The sequence below is a fragment of the Jaculus jaculus genome, chromosome 2 (assembly GCF_020740685.1).
Source record: "Jaculus jaculus isolate mJacJac1 chromosome 2, mJacJac1.mat.Y.cur, whole genome shotgun sequence".
Classification (NCBI taxonomy): domain Eukaryota; kingdom Metazoa; phylum Chordata; class Mammalia; order Rodentia; family Dipodidae; genus Jaculus; species Jaculus jaculus.
The window spans coordinates 53,664,259-53,684,456 of NC_059103.1; the positions used below are offsets into that span (position 1 = coordinate 53,664,259).

At 39.6% G+C, this 20,198-nt stretch overlaps 1 protein-coding gene across 3 annotated transcripts in view; it reads right to left on the reverse strand.

Moving 5' to 3' along the window:
• Positions 1-6,269, reverse strand: part of Ercc6l2 (ERCC excision repair 6 like 2) — a 114,802-nt gene extending 108,533 nt beyond the window's left edge. For 2 of the 3 annotated variants that reach the window (XM_045142784.1, XM_045142785.1), the window contains exons 1-2: positions 5,941-6,110; positions 3,280-3,704 (exon numbers count right to left, since the gene is read on the reverse strand). In XM_045142784.1, coding sequence (XP_044998719.1) covers positions 3,280-3,704; positions 5,941-5,986 — 471 coding nt within the window. In that variant the 5' untranslated portion in view covers positions 5,987-6,110. Of the gene's footprint in view, positions 1-3,279; positions 3,705-5,940 lie in introns of all 3 variants that reach the window. The other variant, XM_045142786.1, reaches the window with a different exon arrangement.
• Between the last annotated feature and the right edge of the window lie 13,929 nt (positions 6,270-20,198).

Consider the following 20,198-nt stretch of genomic DNA (forward strand, 5'->3'; position numbering starts at 1 on the left):
CATCCTTAGGTTTTCTTAATATAAATTGTTATATGTGCTTTTTTGGGAAAATTTTATAGCATTCTGATAAAACTACTTTTCAAACTTAAAAACAAATAATCTTGATTCACCGCATCTGAGTTCACTTTTATTTATTTTTGGTTTTCTAAGGTAGGGTCTCACTCTAGCCCAGGCTGACCTGGAATTCACTATGTAGTCTCAGGGTGGCCTTGAACTCATGGCGATCCTTCTACCTCTGCCTCCCGAGTGCTGGGATTAAAGGCGTGCGCCACCACACCTGGCTCTGAGTTCACTTTTAGAATAAACCTTTTAGACACTGTACTAAAGATACATATTTTATATAAAATAAATAAATAAAAGCTTTAATGTCCTAACTGACATCACTCAAGTTAATGCTAACCTTTATGGATTTTCAAAGCAAGGAATGAAAATACCACTTCCCTGTGAAGTCTTCCTGGACAACTCCAGGCAGGCTAAACTCCTGCAAATCCATTGGTCAAACAACAGGAGGATGTCTACATCAGTTTCTATCATCTGTGGGTAAGCTCTGGAGTGCAGTGCTCATGTGTAACTATAACAGGTCCCATGTGCCTGTCACAGGACCTGGCCTCCAGTAGGTGTTTATGTAACTTACTGAACAAATGGTTAAAGCTAAGTGAAGTCTTAACTGCATTTATTAAATTGCAGGACAAGAGCACCAAAGCGGCAGGGGGAGAGGGGGCATCTAGAGTCAGAATGAAATCAGTGACTTCCTGCATATGAATATGCACAGGGAAGATTCAAATGCCAACGTATCTGGATAACAAACTTCTTTGAAAATCTTTTTTTGTTTTTGTTATTGTTTGTTTTTTGTTTTCTTGAGGTACCAGGCTGATCTGGAGTTCACTATGTAGTCTCAGGGTGGCCTTGAACTCACAGCAATCCCCTATCTCTGCATTCCAAGTACTGAGATTAAAGGTGTGTGCCACCAACCCTGGACTTCGTTGAAAATATAAGGACAGCTAAAGACTCTGGAAGGCAGCTTATAACACCTCAGTATTTACCACTTGCCACTACTCCTGTTAAGTATGGACTGAATCTAGCAACCTTATTCTAATAACTGCAATGAGAAACGTGAGGGATGTCTTTTCTGTGAGTATGCCTTTTACCTTCCTTGCTGTCTCATCCTCTTGTCCTCTCATTTGCTCTCTTTGGAGAAGCAAACTATAATGATGTGTGATGCTCCATGATGAAGCCCATTGGCAAGGAAGCAAGGGAGGCTTTCAGTCAACAGCTCAGAAGAAACTGAGGCCTGAATCCAACAACACACAAAGAACTGAGCACTGCCAACATCACAAGAGCTAGGAAATGTATCTTCTGCAGTCACACGTAATGCCTACAGCCCTGAGAGAGGTGGGGCTAGAGGACAGATCTAAGCCAGACTTGCATTCCTGACCACAGAATCTGTGAGGTGATGAATGTGCATTAACTTAGTCCACTAAATGTCTGAATGCTTTGTTTCCTAGCAATAGATAACTAGCACAGATGACCTTGGCAGAAGAGTGTGCTAAGTGTTCAAAGCCTGCTACACATTTTAGGGAATGAGGTCTCTCTAAGCCCACCCATAGGACCCCTAATGGCAACTGATCAGTACAACCATGACCCTACATAAACTACCTATCCCCCAGTGAAGAGAGCCCTCAAGGAAATAAAGGCAGGGGAGAGGGGACAAAAGAGAATAACCGACGGAAATATGACCGATTTACAGTATGTTAATACATTAAACTTCCCAATAAAAGATAAATAAAACAGAACTCCAAGTGGCTTACAGATTCCAGATAAAGAAATTCTTACAAACTAAAAACATGCACATAAGGAATCACTTTAATCACGGTATATACTATACAAAATGTCAAAATATTTTCCTTCCATAAAGTGTTATTAAAAAAGCTTACGGGGGAGGGGCAGGGAGCTGGAGAGATGGCTTAGCAGTTAAGGCACTTGCCTGCAAAGCCAAAGGACCCAGGTTCGATTCCCCAGGACTCATGTAAGCCAGATGCACCAAGTGGCACATGCATCTGGAGTTCATCTGCAGTGGCTGGAGGCCCTGGTGCACCCATTGTCTCTCTCTCTCCCTCACTCTTTCAAATAAATAAATAAAACTAAAATATTTTTAAAAAAGAGAGAAAGCTTATTTGTGGGCTAGAGAGATGCCTTCGTAGTTAAGGTGCTTGCCTGTGAAGCCTAAGAACTCACACTTGAATCTCCAGGTCCCATGTGGCCAGACACAGTGATGCAAGCATGCAATGTAGCATATGTGCACAAGGGGGCACATGCGTCTGGAGTTCATTCAGTGGCTGAAAGGCCCTGGTGCACCCATTCTCTTTCTGCCTCTTTCTCTTAAAAATTGTATGTATGTATGTGTGTGTGTGTGTGTGTGTGTGTGTGTGTGTGTATACATACATATATATGTATGTGTGTGTGTGTATATATATATATATATACACACACACACATATATATATGCTTATATATATATGTATGTATGTATATATATATATATATATATATATATATATATATATAAATGAAAGCTTACTTGGGCAGAATATATAACTCAATAGTAGAGCTTGCCTACCATGCATGAGGCCCTAGGTTAATCCTCCCCCAAAACAGAGAAATGGGGTTAATACTGAATGTCAACTTGACAGGATCTAGAATTACCTAAGGGACAACCATATGGACATGTCTGTGAGGGAGTTTCTAGATTAGGGTAACTGAAGTGGATCAACTCACTATAAATGTGGGCAACACTGCACCATGTGCCAAGATTCTGTACTGAATAAAAAGAAGAAAGCAGGCTGAGCACCAGCATGCATCTCTCTCTATGTGCTTCCTCACTGTGAATACCTGAGTGTTGCCTCACATTCCTGCTGCCATGTCTTCCCCATCAAGATGGGTGAACTATGAGCCAAAATCAATCCCTCCTCCCTTAAGCTGCTTTTGTCAGGTATTGCCACCACAACAAGAGACAACTAGCACAGAAAATTTACTTCAAATATAACCAATGCCTTAATACTTAGATTGCCAAAGATAAATTCAAACATACTACATAAGTACCAAGGGTAAAATATCTACTGTCTTTAATTTTGAGACTTTACCTAGTTGGTGAGACAAATACACAAACACGGACACAAACAAAATCTATCATAACAGTGGTAGTCCAAACAGATTTGACCTAGGGTATCCACTTGTACATATATTACTGAGTTTTAATTATAAAGTAATTAACATAAATACCTGTACTGTTTTTCCAAGTCCCATGTCATCACCAAGAATACACCCTCTTCCTTGGATGTAGTGTCCATAGAGAAACTGGGCTCCCTCCCTTTGGTAATCTCTCAAGTATCTATTAATAGTATAAGGAATAGAGTCTCCATTTTCAGATAATTTAAAAGCATCAGCTGATGAAGGAAATTTTCGGTGTGGGAAATAAGGTTTCTCCAAATCTTCGTCATCAAATATAAAATTCCTGGGGAATTCTTTAGGTGGTTTTACTTCTTGAAGTCTTTTAAGAGGTATTTTCCTTTCTTGAAAATCAGAATATAGGACAACTGCAAATGGCTTCCCATGTTCATCAACAGTGATGGACTTTATGCTTGCTTCACAGAGTTTTTCATTATCTGGAGAAGGAGCAAGACATCTTTCTCCTGGATACCATCTGTCTAGAATAATAGAGAATGAAACTTTCAAAAACATGTAACAACTTATCATCTATAGCAAGAAAAACTATGTATCATAAATTTCATTTCAACATAACTAAAACAAGACAATTATATTTATTTTACAGCTATTTTTTTAAAAATATATTATCTGATGTTCTCCTATAGTAAAGAGTATAATTTATTTCCTATGCTTTTTTCCCATCCTAGTTGTGTGTCATTATCTCCTCTGGAGTTTTAAAAACTCTATGTGGATGTTATCTCTGTGATTCCAACCCAGCCAAAATGGTGTGGACAACAAGCATTGGGTTTCACTACCTTGTTTAGTTGTACAACCAGGGTGAGACCCAGTGATAAGAATGTTCTTGCTACTTTGTGAGCATCATACACAAGACCATATGTGACGAAGTATGGGTAAACAGGGCTTGGGAATGAGTAAGCCAAGGTCCTTAGGCAGCAATTCTTTCATCAGACTTTTTAAAATAAGAAACTTATTTATTATTTGAAAGGGAGAGTGAGGAAGTAGCAGACGGAGAGAGAATGGGAATGTCAGGGCCTCCACCACTACAAATGAGCTGCAGACACATGTGCCACCTTGTGCATCTAGCTTACATGTGTACTGGGGAATTGAACCTTAGACTTTGCAGGCAAGTGCTTTAACCACTAAGCCATCTCTCCAGCTCATCATCTGATTTTTTTTTGTTGTTGTTTATTTTATTAGAGAGCGACAGACAGAGAAAGAGGCAGAGACAGACAGAATGGGCTCACCAGGGCCTCCAGCCACTGCAAACGAATTCCAGATGCATAAGCCACCTTGTGCATCTGGCTTAAGTGGGTACTGGGGAGTCAAGCCTTGAACCAGGGTCCTTAGGCTTCACAAGCAAGTGTTCAGCCCCTGATTTTTTTTTTTAAATAGTTATTCTATATCCTTTCTCTGGACACAGGTGGTCATTCTCACTGTCAATACTGTACTAACCACTGCTTCATCTGGTGTACCAGGGAACTGCCATCTCAACTATTTTGACACTCCAAGAAGCTTTAATAAAACTCCTGAATCTATGGAGGGACATCTATTCAAAACCACCAGACTGTCTGATCTGTAACACTACAAAAATAAGTAAATGAATGGATGGATGGATAGATAAATAAATAACCCCCAACCTCCAGGTGATTCCAATGTAAAGCTACATCTGAAACCCCCTGACTGAGAAGTTAAGACAGGATTAATGTCAAGGTTTTGTCAGGTACAGAAAACAACCTGCCCAAGTTATTCTACCTCTCTGTTTCTTCATCTGGCCAATGGATATAAGAATAGTACCTATGTCTTAAGTACTAATTGTTTACTAAGTGTTAGAGGCATAGTAAAAATTATATGTTAATTATCAATATTCTGATTACTGCCATTACTATGAATTCTCTCAGGATCTCTAGATCATGGGGCCAAAGAATTTTGTGTTGGCAAGGACATGTGAAGATTTCTGTCTTAGGAATTATTTTTAATAGGTTCCCCACAAGAGCCCCACTTTGGGCTCACTAGAATTTTCCCAATCTAACCAAGATTGTCCTGATATTTTGATCCCACACTGACAGTCTAGTCTGAAGGCACTGAATTTCTTCTAGTTCATGAGATTGAGATCTTTCTCAAAGGGAAAGCACGTAGATAAACACTCAACATATTGCTGGGTACACAACACTCAGTAGGTGTTAAATCTGAAATGGAAGCTATTGATTTAGAGCCAAGACAATCCCTTATGGCAAACCACGCCTTCCTTAAAGTCTAGACTACCTAAGAGTCAGAAGACTGCCTCAATGTATTGTGTATTAAATTCTTAGTGTAATAAACCTTTGTTCTTCTACTTACCAAACTTCTACCACTCACTAATAACATATAGCCAGCATTTAGCGAAGGCTCACTATGCGCCAGAAGAGGAGTCACTTTGCAAACTTCGCATTTAATCATCACCAGAACGGTGTAATGATCCCCACTGTACAGATGAGGACTGTTAAGAGACCCGGCACTAAATCCAAGGGTAGACTGACTCCACAGTCCAGGTTCACAGCCCTAACTAGCAAAGAAGCGGTTCCCAGGCATTAAGCGGTTCACAATCTGCAGCTGTCACTCAAAAGGAGCCAGACAGCAAAACCTCGACCGGAAGCGCTCTGGCAGGGACGGGTCCGGGTCCAACGCGGCGCAGTACACACAGGGGTCCGGGCAGAGGAGCGAGCTCGGAGCTCATACCTTTGCGGGCGTTTTCCGCGTGGGGCTTCGGGGCAGAGGGATCCATCGGGCCAGGGGGAGGAGCCTGGCAGCTCCGCTGCTCTGACCTGGCCCGAAGCGGACGAGGAAGGGACGGTGCGCGAGCCCACCGTGCCCAGCACCGGCTCCCGCCACCCTCACGGCATGGCCGCCCTGGCGTTCCAGGCCGCGGGACGGGGTGCCGGGGCGGAGGCGGAGGGGGCCGGGGACAGGGAGCGACAGCGTCCGGGCTGGAGGGTGTCGTGTGGCGACTCAAGGACAGGACGTGGGCATGGGGGACTCTGTGTCTCCCTCCCAGTGTCCCCGCTCTCTTCCACACTACCCACCGTGACTTAGGGAAATCTCGCGAGAACGAGCTCGCAAATCGTCCTGGGGATCTCACGAGAAGAAAAGCTTCACATTTTTCCTGAGTGGGCGGAGCGATCATCTTGGCGTCCTCTGTAGGTAGAGGATGGGCTGCTGCGCCTGCGAATATCGCCCGGTTTGGTGGTGGTCAGTGGCGAAAGCAGCTAGAAGAGGTACCTAGGGGCTGCCTGGGTTTTCCGCGCTGGTAAGGACAGTCCAAGCCTTGCAAAGAGTGTCACCCGCCTTTGCTTCTCACGTGTACGTGGTGCTTGGGTCGTCCAAGCACCTCCAGGGCAGCATACTGCCGGCTTCGCGGAGGCTACCTGACACCCCTCCAGACGTACGTTGATTAAAGCAAAAGCGGATCTTGCATGTTACAATATTTTCATGTCATTGTGCCGTATTTTCTTCACTTAGCTAAAATGGGTCTGTAGTCCTTTCCTATTGCTACTGTAACTACTTACCCCGAGCTTTTTATGGTTTGAAACGGTGCAGACGTGTTCTAGACAGCACTAATTTATTATCTTTTGGTGTTTCAGGTCAGAAGTCCTATGCAAGGTTTCTTAGGCTAAAATCCAAGTGTCAGAAAAGCTACATTCCTTTCTGGAAGTTGAAGGGAATTGGGATTCCTTGCCCTTTGCAGCTTCTGACTATGGCCTGGCCTGCAGTCCGATTCTTCAAAGCCCGAAATGATGCAGTTCTGTGACCCTTCCCTAGAGTACTCTCCTGATCGTTGCACCTGGCTGGGACAGAGTTTGATTTTTCAGAACTCACCAGAATAACTCAAAGTAATTCTACTTCCAAGTCTGCACCCTTAATTGCACCAGCAAACCCTTTGCCATGTAAAGTAGTATATATGGTTTCCTGGCATTAGACACAAACACACACACACACACACGTCTCAAGTTTTATAATCAGTATCCTGTGCATTCAAGGGCCTCTTAAGAAAACTATATGGCCATTCACTGTGCAAATAGGTCTCAATTTTTTGACAGATAGTAAAAATCTAAAGAACAGTTTCATGGCAGTGCTTCATCTAGACTATCACTTGTTTGCTTAACAGAAAGAAATTTAAGAGAAACACCTAAGTCATCCACTATCCTTGTGTGAGATGTTGACCTACCTCTGCTTCATTGGCCACAACCAGGAACAGCAATCAAGCTTATAATAGTGACTTAAGTAAAAAGGGTCAGTGGGTCTGGAGAGATGGCTTAGCAGGTAAGTGCTTGCCTGTGAAGCATAAGGACCCTGGTTCGAGGCTCAATTCCCCAGGAACGTTAGCCAGATGCACAAAGGGGCGCACACATCTGGAGTTCTTCTGCAGTGGCTGGAGGCCCTGGCGCACCCATTCTCTCTATATATATATCTGCCTTTTTCTGTCACTCTCAAATAAATAAATAAAAATAATAAACAAAAAAATTTAAAAGGGGTCAGTGTAAGAAAGATATCAATTAGGAAGTAAACTCTTAAATCAGTGCTGGACACACTAAGGAATCTATGTGTTGTTATGCAGTGCATCCACTTAACAGTTCATGCTATATAGTTACTACTTCAGTTTAATATTTTAACTTACTTGACTGTACCTTATTAAATAAGATTTTAATTCTAACTTCAATTACCATGCATTGTAGAACATACTTCAGACACAGAAAGAAAACAGCTGAATTATATATGCATCCTGATATTGGAAATCTTAAAATGTAGGAAAACATGATTCTTAGACTTGATGAATAGCTGTTTTATTTAAATTCTTCTCAATTCTCTCTAAAATCAAAATTACCAAAAATTTAATCAAAGTTACTTTTTTTTTTTTTTTTTTTTTTTGCTACAACCACCACAGTTTGATTCCCCACCACCACCACTAATACCATCAGTTGTATGATACTGTCTTCATTTTCCAGAAGTCTATTGACTTAAAGTGTAGAGCCTAACAGAGCTGACGTGTAAGAAGAAGTGACTTGGTAAATCGAGAAATAAGTTTGGATTTAAATGAAAAATCATCTGATTAAAGGAATACACTGTGACTAACAAGAAAGGAAGGCCCCTCATTCTCTATGTGTTTATTATTTAAGCACATTGCCATGCCTGTATAATGAAGTAGGAACAACCATAGCATGAAAATGTCCTAAGGAACCAGGTGCCTCATAAAGCCAAACATCCTCAGACATTCCTTCCCACATGAAACAGTAGCTTTCATTTTTGCCACCTGCCTTTACATCTTCTAGTCTAGATGCTGATGTGAATATCACTGTGAGTCCAGTCATTGCAAAGTGAAATTGTAATATGTTTAGAAATTCCTGAAGTCAATATAAGTGATACCAGATTACTGGATTACATGAAAAGCCATTGGTAATGGAGGATCCAGCAGAATTAAGCCACTTGAAACTGTAAAAATAGGACTTAGGTTTAGCACATCTAGATTGGAGGTAGAGCACATGTTTAGTATGAATAAAACCCAACTAAATACAAGCCTCAACAAGAGAGAGAATAACGCGATGAAGATAGCATAGGCATTTCAAAAGAGTGTCATTTGAATGCCAAAGAGGCTTTAAGAAAGATTATTTAACCCTCCACTACTTTATTAAAATTAGCTTCTAGGGTCTGGAGAGATTGCTCAATGGTTAAGGTACATACCTGCAAAACCTAACGATCCAAGTTTGATTCCACTGTATCCACATAAAACCAGATGCACAAAATGGTGCATGCATCTGAAGTTTACTTGCAGTGACTAGAGGACTTGGTGCACCTATTCTCTCTCTCTCCCTCTTCTGTGTATGTGTGTCTGTCTGTCTGTCTCTTTGTCTCTGCTTGCAAATAAATAAAAAATATTTTAAATAGTTTCTATTTAAGTTCATACTGCAAAAGTCAGATATGTATTTATCATTATCTAAGTAGCTTGCATTCTATGTAGAGATAGTTGGTAAACAAGTCTGTAAAGTGTAGAACAATCAACCACAAGGCTCAAGGAAAAAAAGTAGATATAAAACCTAAGACAACACAGAATCTAACTGTTACATTGATGTCATAGTCTCGTGAATTTAAGTTGTACTCTTTCTCCCCTGATACATTGTTTCCCAGGTAATATAAAGAAAGGAAGAAGAGGTGAGGACAAGAAAAACAGATAAAAGGAAATAAAATACTGACAAATGGTTTGCTGGTGAGCAACCTAAGTTAGGATTTAAAATTCTAGGGCTGAGGTTGTGGCTTAACAGAGTGCTTGCTTAGTATGCACAAAGCTCTGGGCTCAATTCCTAGCGCCTCATATACTGAGTGTGTTGATAAATCTATAATCCCAGTCCTTGGAAGATGGGGGCAGGAAAATCAAAAGTTCAAGATCACCCTTAGCTATATCACAAATTTGAAGCTAGCCTAGGTACATAAGACCCTGTCTAAAAAGAAAATTAAATAAATAAAAACAAAAACCTAAATGACTGTTGAACACCTAAAAGTGGTAAAGATGATAAATTTTATATGTCTTTTACCACAACTTTATTTTTTTTTTAAATTTATTAGAGAAAGAAAGAGAATGGGCACACCAGGGCCTTTAGCCACTGCAAACGAACTCCATATGCATGTACCACCTTGTGTATCTGGTTTATGTGGGTACTGAGAAATCCAACCTGGGTCCTTAGGCTATGCAGGCAAGTGCCTTAATCACTAAGCCATCTCTCCAGCCCTGTACCATAGATTTTAAAAGAAAAAAATCAAGCCAAAGCAGTGACAAGTCAGGTTTGAGATAGACATAGTGAGTAATTAGTGTTATAAATATGTCATGGTCCCATATAATGTAAGGAATATTGCACCTTGAAGATTCACCAATGGCTTTTTACCTTATTGAGTCAGTGAGTATTAGAACTCAAAATAATTGTAAAATGTGCTTCAGTTCTCTAAAGAGAAATTTCTGAGAAATAAAATAATTTACCTACGATCATAATCTCCAGTAGTGAATAATAAAGTAAGGTTTAGGACATATTTCCTGGCCTTTTATTTCCCTTCTTTTCTCCTTCCTTCCTTCTTCCCTCCCTTCCTTTCTTCCTTCCTTCTTTCCTTCCCTCCTTCCTTTGGGCATGCTGATAATTTAATCTAGGGCCTCACACATGCTAGGCAAGTACTCTACCACTGAGCTCTATTCTCAGCCCTCTTAACTCCTGTTCTAATATGATAGGTCTATAAAAATATTGTCTAGAAATGTTTAGATTTGAAAAAAAAATAAACCTTTAGTTCATGTATTTGTCACCTCATTCCAGTTCTTCAATCTAAAAATTCTGCAACAAAACACCCAGAACAACTAGTTGGAATGTTTCTCTAAAGCCACTCACAGTTATGAGGCTTACCTTTCAAAAATGTATTAAATACTCATAGCAACAAATAAGGAATGAACACTGGCTTATTAGGTGGCACTTATCCCACTACTGTCCTGATGGCACAGCACTTCTCAGTTATGAGAGGCCTGAGTTTTATAGTGTTGTGAGAACAGAAGACATAGTCCTTCTTAAGTCTACACATGGCCCTGCACTCATGCTGGAAATGAAACTCAAACTTGAAATTAAAAAAATTGAAAAAAATGTGAACACATAAAAAGAGAATGATGGAGGAGGACACATGGTCACAGAATGTACTTTAGAGGTGGTGTTAATTGCCTCTGGAATGTTTCCATGCCCTCAAACATATTTCAACTCTGGGTTCACACAATCTGCATGATCTAGGAAACCTCAAAGGCGACACAGAGTCAAGCGCTAGATCTTTAACTACATCCAGGCAATTAGCAAGAAGCATATCCCTTCCACAGGGGAAAACTGCAAAGCAAAGACCCTTGAGTCTCTCAGAGATAAATTCCCATCAAATAATTCACAATCCTAAAACTGAAGCAAAGACAAGCCTAAGCCATCATGAAAAAGAACTAGTAGGAGAAATGTGCAGCACAATAGAATAGAACCTTCAAAACAGATGCAGGCTTGTTTAAAGTGTAGCTAACATATTTACTGATGTATTAAAAATTGAAAATGTGAATGGAAACAGTGGACACTGCAAGCCTTATATTGGCCAGCCCAGGCCAAATGAGCCAATGGGTGCAATAGTGGCATGTCTATCATGGTGGAAACCAACTGCCCTCTAATTGGACTGGAGGCCTACTCCATGGGGGGGGGGGGGGGGAATACATACCTGGTACTGAAAACCTAAAACAGGGGTAGTCATAAGCCCTAGGGGTGTAATGTCTGCTGCTGTCTGGCTAAATATATATACTATGCTTATCAAACTGCCCAGTAAGCACTTCTCTTAATGTTCATACCCTTATATTAATGCTACTCTCACTTTTGGTAGAGAATCTTCTCTTTTCAGATAGTAGTGACCTTGGGATGACTCAGAAGATATCATGGTGCTGAAAAGAAGTGGCTGGAGTACTCAGAGCTGTAATATCTCTATCACATCTTCCAAGGCTCAGGATCTAGTGCGGAAGAGGTGGCAGAAAGAATATAAGAGCCAAAGGAAGGGTAGGACTTCTTACAACGTGCTCCCTCCAGACATAAAATGGCTTGGATATCCATGACCTCACGGTGCCTGATACCACCTATACAAGACCATCATAAGAGGAGGAAAAGATCATGATATCAAAATAAAAAAGAGACTGAGATGGGGAGGGGATATGATGGAGAATGGAGTCAAAGTGGAAAGTGTCGGGGGGAAGCAAGGGTATTACCATGGGATTTTTTTTTTATAATCATGGAAGATGTTAATAAAAATTTGAGGAAAAAAAACTTAAGAAGTACTAGATAGGGATGGGGTGATTTCTCAGGTTTAGAGGCACTTGCTAAGTCTGCTAGCCCATGTTCAATTCTCTGGTATCTGTAAAGTCCAATGGACAGGGTGGTGCGTGAGTCTGGAGCTGTTTGCAGTGGCAAAAGACCCTGATGTACCCATGCTCACTCATCTCTCTCTGTCTCTGTCTGTTTCTCTTACACACATGCAAACACACACACACAGAAATGCCAGGTAGATTTTAAAGAGATTCTAGAAATGAAATTTTAATTATTGACATTTAAAACTCAATGTAACTTAAAAGCACAATAAACAACAGGAAATTATGACCTGAAAAGTCTGAAGAAATGAAATAAATGGAGTGTGAAAGACAAAGTAGATGGAAACTACATAAGTACAAAGAAATAGCGGGTGGAAGGCAAAAGTCTAAAAATGAATAGAAAGATGGAGAGAAGATGTTCAAAGACATAACAACTGACATCTTTAGATTCAGGAAGTATGATGAATGCTGCATAGTATAAATGAAATAAATCACTAGTTAAGCATAGTAGAGTGAAATGGTAGAAGAAAGCTGTGAAGATTCTGGAAAGTTACTAGGAAAGATAGGTGACCTATTAATAGAATGGCAGTTTTACTAAGGAGAGCAGACTTCTCAGGAGTAACTGTAAGCCTGAAGACAGTGGGTAACAACTTCAAAGTGGGAAGAGAAGAGAACTGCCAACATAGATTCTGTAGGCAGCTGTCCTTTGGTTCTGGCCAAATAAGAATATTTACAGACAAAAATCAAAGCCTAACACCAGTGGACTTAACCTGAGGGACTTTTGTCAAGATTTTAAATCAAAACCTAAGAAGGAATCATTACCCTAAAAAAGGGTAACCAGCCACTGACTGTATGAAGCATCAACAATAACAGTAATAATTTGTATGTATAAAAATAAAGGGAAGTAAAACATTGTGTAATAATAAAATATGATGGGCATGCTAAGGCATGGGTATTGAATATCCCCAAAGCCCTGGGTATTAAAGACTTAGCCCCCAGCATGGCACTATTGGGAGATGATGAAAACTTTAACAGTTTGAATCTAGTGGGAGGCCTCAGGTCATTCAGGGCATGTTATGAAAAATTGTGATCCTAACTGCCTTTCTGTCTCTCAGCTTTTCCCTCTCTGCTTCTTACTCACCATAAGGTAAGCAGCTTTCTCTACCATGCACTCCTGTCATGTTGTTCCTCAGGCCCAAAAGCAATGGAGCAAATTGACAATGAACTGAAACCTCCAAATCTGTGAGCCAAAATAAACATTTCCTCCTTTCAAGTGGATGTATCTCAGATAGTTGTCAAAGTAACAGAAAGCTGACTAAAACAGACAATGCAAGAAATGAAAGTGTTAAAAGATGTTTTGTTGAAAAAGAATAATAAAAATTGATAACTTCTACTTGCTGAAGCATTCACATTAAATGTTGGTGTTAGGTGTTAGGGCTGGAGAGATGGCTTAGCAGTTAAGGCTTTGCTTACCTGCAAAGCTCAAGGACCCATGTTCAACTCTTCAGGTCCCACATAAGCCAGACACACAAGGTGATGCACACACAGTTGGATATGTGCACAAGGTGACACACATATCTAGAGTTTGATTGCAGTGATTTAAGGCCCTGGTGCACCAGTTCTCTTCCTCCCCTACCCCACACTCTCATAAAAATAAATATTAGGCTGGAGGGATGGTTTAGTGGTCGAGGCATTTGCCTGAAAAGCCAAATGATCCAAGTACAATTCCCCAGGACCCACATTAGCCAGATACACAATGCATGACCCATATGCCTCAACAAGGAGGGGTCGGGAAGGGGGTAGTGCATGGATGAGCCTAACAACAGTACCAACTTGACTGAATTCACTGAGTACAAAACTAATTGGTAAAAAAAAAAAATTAAGTTGCTCTATCAGTAAGAAATAATCATACTGTATAATCACAGGCCAAGTCATTACTCTATTGAGTGGCCAAGTTGAACCCAAAATCATTTAGCATAAGTGACATAAAACAATTTTAAGAAATAATGAATCCAAGCTTATTTTAGATTGTACACTTGATTCTTGGTTTTCTGAAATAAACATAGCTTCCATCACTCATAAAAATGTATTTGCAAATGGAGAATAAAATTTATGGGCTGGAGAGATGGCTTAGCGGTTAAGTGCTTGCCTGTGAAGCCTAAGGACCCTGGTTTGAGGCTTGATTCCCCAGGACCCATGTTAGCCAGATGCACAAGGGGGTGCATGCGTCTGGAGTTCGTTTGCAGTGGCTGGAGGCCCTGGTGCACCCATTGTCTCTCTCTCTGCCTCTCTCTCTCTCTCTGTCGCTCTCAAATAAATAAATAAAAATAAAAATAAATTTAAAAATATTATAATCACTTAAAAAAAAAGTACCAGAGGTACCTGGCAAATGGTGCATCCCTTTAATCCCATTACTAAAAAGGCTAAGATAAGAGGATCTTTGTGAGTTTGAGGCCACTCTGAGACAACAGTGAATTCCAGATCAGACTGGGCTAGAACAAGACCCTTATCTTGCACCCCCCCCAAAAGAACCTACCAGAATCTATGGGGTCAATTACAGTACTCCAAAGTGTAAATCTTGTTATTCCATGTCCTGGTACTATTCCTTTCCACCCACCTTCCTCAAGTTATACTTCTGCTTTCATGTCTCTTAGCTCTATACACATCTAATATTGAAATATGACAGTAAATAAGTGATATTTTTTCTGAATCGGTTTATTTTGCTTAACAATATATAGTATACATATAATTTTTATAAGATACTTGTTCATAGGAAGTCTTTAAAGTGTAACATGATATGCCAAACCCAATCTAATCTGAGAATCAATAAACACTATTGACTTAAAAAAAAAAAAAAAAGAGGGCTGGAGAGATGGCTTAGCGGTTAAGCGCTTGCCTGTGAAGCCTAAGGACCCCGGTTCGAGGCTCGGTTCCCCAGGTCCCACGTTAGCCAGATGCACAAGGGGGCGCACACATCTGGAGTTCGTTTGCAGAGGCTGGAAGCCCTGGCGCGCCCATTCTCTTTCTCTCCCTCTATCTGCCTTTCTCTCTGTGTCTGTCGCTCTCAAATAAATAAATAAATAAATAAATTTTTTTTAAAAAAAAAGAATATTGGGGGTTCTTGCTCCATTGCTCTTTTTTTTTTTTTTTTTTTTCGAAATAGTGTCTTGCTCTAGCCCAGGCTGACCTGAAATTCACAATCCAGTCTCAGGGTGGCCTCGAACTCACGGTGATCCTCCTACCTCTGCCTCCAGAGTGCTGGGATTAAAGGTGTGCACCACCATGCCTGGCCCCACCCATTTTTTTTTTTTTTTTTTTAACAAGAGTATCTTTCTGATCCCTGAGCTGGCTGTTTATTCTCAAGGTCCAGTGATTCTCTGTTCTCTGTTCCCCATAGGACTGGGGTTACAGACATACATGGTCATGCCCAGCGGTTTATGTGGGTCCTAGGGATCAAACATGAAGAGTCTAACAGGCCTGCTCACTGCCCTCGAGCATGCACAGGAAATGTTCTTAACCACTGAGACTTCTCTCCAGTCCACACATTCCTATGTGTGTTTGTTTGTTTTAACCAAGAGGCAAAAAAAAGTTCTCAAGACCTAAGAACAATCTCAAATCAATGAAAATGTCAGAGTTTCTAGAGGAAATTGGTAAATCCATAATATGGTAGAAATTTACACTTAACTAGTAATCATCAAATTAAAAAGAAAAGCAACTTTGAACTGCACAATTAATATTCATAACCTAATGAATGTATATAGAATATTCCACCCTATTTTCAGAGAATAAACATCACTATAAGCACACAAAGAACATTTACAAATATGATCTGATCAGGAACTAAAGCAAATTCCAATAGCTTTCCAGCAAAATGATTTATGCAGAGAATATTCTCTGATCCTGTGAATTAGGTTAGAAGGAGTTGTTTAAAATATTATTTGTATGTGACATATTTGGAAATGTAAAAACACAATTCTAAATAAATTATGGACCAGAGGCAAAAAGTCATGATGCAAATCAGAAAACAAACATGGCAGAGTTTCAAACGGAATCTGAGATGAAGAGGGCTTTGATAGCGCTCCTGTACCATCCTTCATTTAAGGACAAGTGAGCAGGACACACGAGGAGTCACGGAGAAAGCTTAGTAAGCATTCTCTGTAATTTATGGGATAGGGTGTATGATTTGGCTCAAACATTAGAAATTTGAAAAACAAGTGTGATGACTGGCTGACTGGTCTGAAGGAAGGCTTACACATTAGCAACTTTTCCTACTTCTGAAGTCAATTATGACAAGAGTATGCTCATTTCCTCTGGAAGAATTGAGGGTCCAGGGGAGAGGAAGCTAGCATAAGTGTCAAAGTGACCAGCAGGGGGACCTGGATTACTAGCTTCCTAGGGGAGAAGTGACCAAGGAGGCCAAAGGAGGAACTAGTTAAGAAAGACCTTTTCTCATCCTCATCTTCCTTATCCCCCACATCGATCCTAGGAAAGCTAGAAGTAGCTTTGGAAGAGAAGAGAAGAGAAGAGAAGGGAAAGACCTAAAATCATATAAAAGAAGCCACCTCCCATTGCTTCCCAGCCAACACCTTACAGCAAATGCAGACTCTGAGAGGGGAAGACCTCAAGTTGGAATGAATGTTAAAATCTTTATAATTTTTATCATACTGTATTTATTATGTGCCAAACTGAGAATTTTTGTATATTTGTCTGTTCTTAGTGGCTAAAGTGACCACAAGATATTTTGTTATTCTTGAGAAAGGCTGGAAGAATTGTGGGATTTTCCTTGCTTCAAGGGGATGGAGAAAAATTGGCTTTTCAAAATGGATTTGATTAAGCATTGTACAAGTAAATGAACTCAGTCATATTTCATCTAAAGAGTCCTGCATCTCAACACTCACTGGGACTAAATAATAGAAATACTGCATATCAAAGTGGGTGGGTAATTCATGCAGTGAGTGGGTGGAATTCATGAGTAAGGAATTCTCATACTGGAAAAGAAAAGATGAACATAAATGAACAAACTAATTCCAAAGAAAGAAGAAAAACAAATGTAAAGAATAGAAAAATTGCTGAAGATAATTTTTTAAATTACAATTAAGATGAACAGTAAGGCCTAAAGATTATTCTTTGAAAAGATCAATAAAGTAGGAAATCTGTTGGGAAGATGCATCAAGAAAAAATGGGAACTACTCTCGGCTGAGAAGCCCATACTTACCACTATGTCACACTTTTTGTACCTCTTCATTAAGAAGACCACACCCATGCTCTGGGGTGTGCCTCACTTTCCTTGTAAGCACCCCTCTTTATCTTAGCCATATGCCTAAGTCTACATTAAAATATCATTAATAAAGCCTCAACTCTGGTTCAAAAAAACACAGAAAAATGACTCATACATTAAAATGAAAAATAGAGCAAATATCAAAAACATTCAAATTTAAAAGATATGGGAGGCATACAAGAAATAATTTCATACCATAGGTTTTTTAAATCTATATCTCCTTAAAAACATATCAAAAAGGAAAAGAAGTAAACAACTACAAAAGAAGCTCTAGTCAGTGGTTGAAAATGTCTTTCCAAGAAAAGATGTGATCTAGCTAGCTATACAGGCAATATACAGAACCCTCCCTGAGGTATATGTGGGTAAATCCTAAAAGCAAAATTTAATAATGACCCAATGACAGATGAAATTACAAGCAATGATTCTAAGTAAAAACACAGTCGAGAATAAGTGATGATTGCATGCTTAGCCCTAAATGGGACATCTGTACCACTTCCAAGGGTCAGGGAATGTAACCGAGCAAGGACAGAAAGAATGTAAAAACTGGAAAGGGGGTGGGGGCTGTGAATTCTCGCTGTCTTCTGGACCAACATGGCCATTACACTCATGAACTCACAGAAGCTCTGGTTTCCTACACAAGACAACCTGTCAACAGTCCATCATGGGTGTGTGGTGGGAAGGCTTACAAGCTTCACTCCTCGCAGAGTAGCTATTGGCAGTTCATGGTTGCTAGGAGGGGAGGTCGTGTTCATCAATGGTGTAGCCACTGAGAAGTTGCCATACTCTGGCACTTACCCTCCACCCATGCTCATGTAAGGACTCAAAGTCAGTGGCTCAAAAACAAACATAAAAGTAGGAAGGTGATTAGTTAGGAAGAAGAAGGGATTTAGTGGGAGAGCATAAGAGATGGTAATAATATGGGAGGCGATAAGAGTGAATATGATCAAATTATATTATATATATGTATGACATTGTCAAAAATAAAGAAAAAATACTACTCAGCTGAATTTAACTTTGAATAATAAATGCATCCACAATTAAGTAAAACTTATCTCAAGAGAGGTAAGTACAGTTTAAAACTGAAAATTTAGTAGTGTAATTTACCATGTTAACAGATAAAGGAGAAAATTTATGAGAATGTCTCAATGAACAGAAAGATCATCTTATGATTAATCTGTTAGTAATATAGTAGAAGTTCACTTCCTTAATTTCAGCAAGAGAACCTATTCCAACCAAGCACCATCATCATATTTAATGATGAAACGCTAGATACACTTAACTTAGTGAATGTGACATCTGTCATTACATCTCAACACTGTGCCAGTCATCCTAATGAAAGAATGAGAGATGCAGGTTATATATATCAGAAATGATGAATTGCAACTCACAAAATCGTCATTCATGTAAAAAATGAGAAAATGACCAGGCATAGTGGCACATGCTTTTAGTCTCAGTACTTGGGAGGCTGAGGCAAGAAGATCACCATGAATTCAAGGCCAGCCTAGAGCTACAGAGTGAATTCCAGGTCAGCATGAACTAGATAGTGAGATCCTGCCTCAAAAAGTAAGGAAAAAAAAAAAATCAAAACCTAAATTGTGGGGGCTGGGGAAATGGCTTAGCAGTTACAGCATTTGCCTGCAAAGGATAAGGACCTGGGTTTGATTCCCCAGGACCCACAGAAGCCCGATGCACAAGGAGGCACAGGTGTCTAGAGATCGTATGCAGTGGCTAGAGGCTTTGGCCTGCCCAATGTCTCTATCTTTCTCTCTCATAAAAAATAAATAAAATATTTTAAAAACCAAAATTGATAAAATATAAATGGATTTTTAGAATAAGAGGATTTGGGGTGCATACAAGTGCAGTTGATAAAAATCAATTATATTCCATTTACCAGTAAAACAAATTATAAAATATAATTTATTGCCATGAGTCTAAGGTCAGCTTGGGCTAGAGTAAGACCATGTTTCAAAATAAACAAAAACACTGTATATTTTTTCATTTACCGCTTAGTGGTTAAGGCATTTGCCTACAAAGCCAAAGAACCCCAGTTTAACTATCCAGGACCCATATAAGCCAGAAGCACAAGGAAGCGCATGTGTCTGGAGTTTGTTTGCAGTAGCTGGAGGCCCTAGCATGCCCATTCTCACTCTCTCCCTCTTTCTCTTTCTCAAATAAATAAAATATATTTTAAGAAACCAATATGATGATACCATTTTTTCCCAAAAAATAAATCTATCGTGTGATTCTTTGTCAAGATATTCTCATATACACACACCTAAACAAAGGAATTTTAAAATTTATTAGAAAGTGAAAAGTAGTAAGAATGATCAAGGCAACTTTACCAGACATCAAAGGGAAAGGAAGAACAGTTGAATAAGTGATACTGGAACAACTCATTTCTCAAAGGGGACGTAAATGAGGTTGAATTTCTCTCTACACAATACACCAACTTAAGCTCCAAATGCAAAACTTTTTAAAAAGGCTTTACATTTAGGAAGAAGGAAAAGGAAAAAATAAAAACAGCAAACATGGCCACGTGTTTGGATTTTCTAGGCACCCTGGCACAACTTTCAAATCCCAACTGACAGGCAAATACTAGAAAGAGGAAGGGAGCAGTGTAAATACACCACTCGTAGGACTGTATGCAAAGCAGTTACCTTGCTAGTCATGTATCCAATCTAATGCTTCCAATGAACAGGACAGTATTTTATTGTTTACATTGTCAAAATTTGCATGTTATTGAAGCCTCTGTTGTTATGTTCAAAACATTCATTTTGGCATACTGTCATTTTATTTAACATAAGATTTTAATTTAATAAC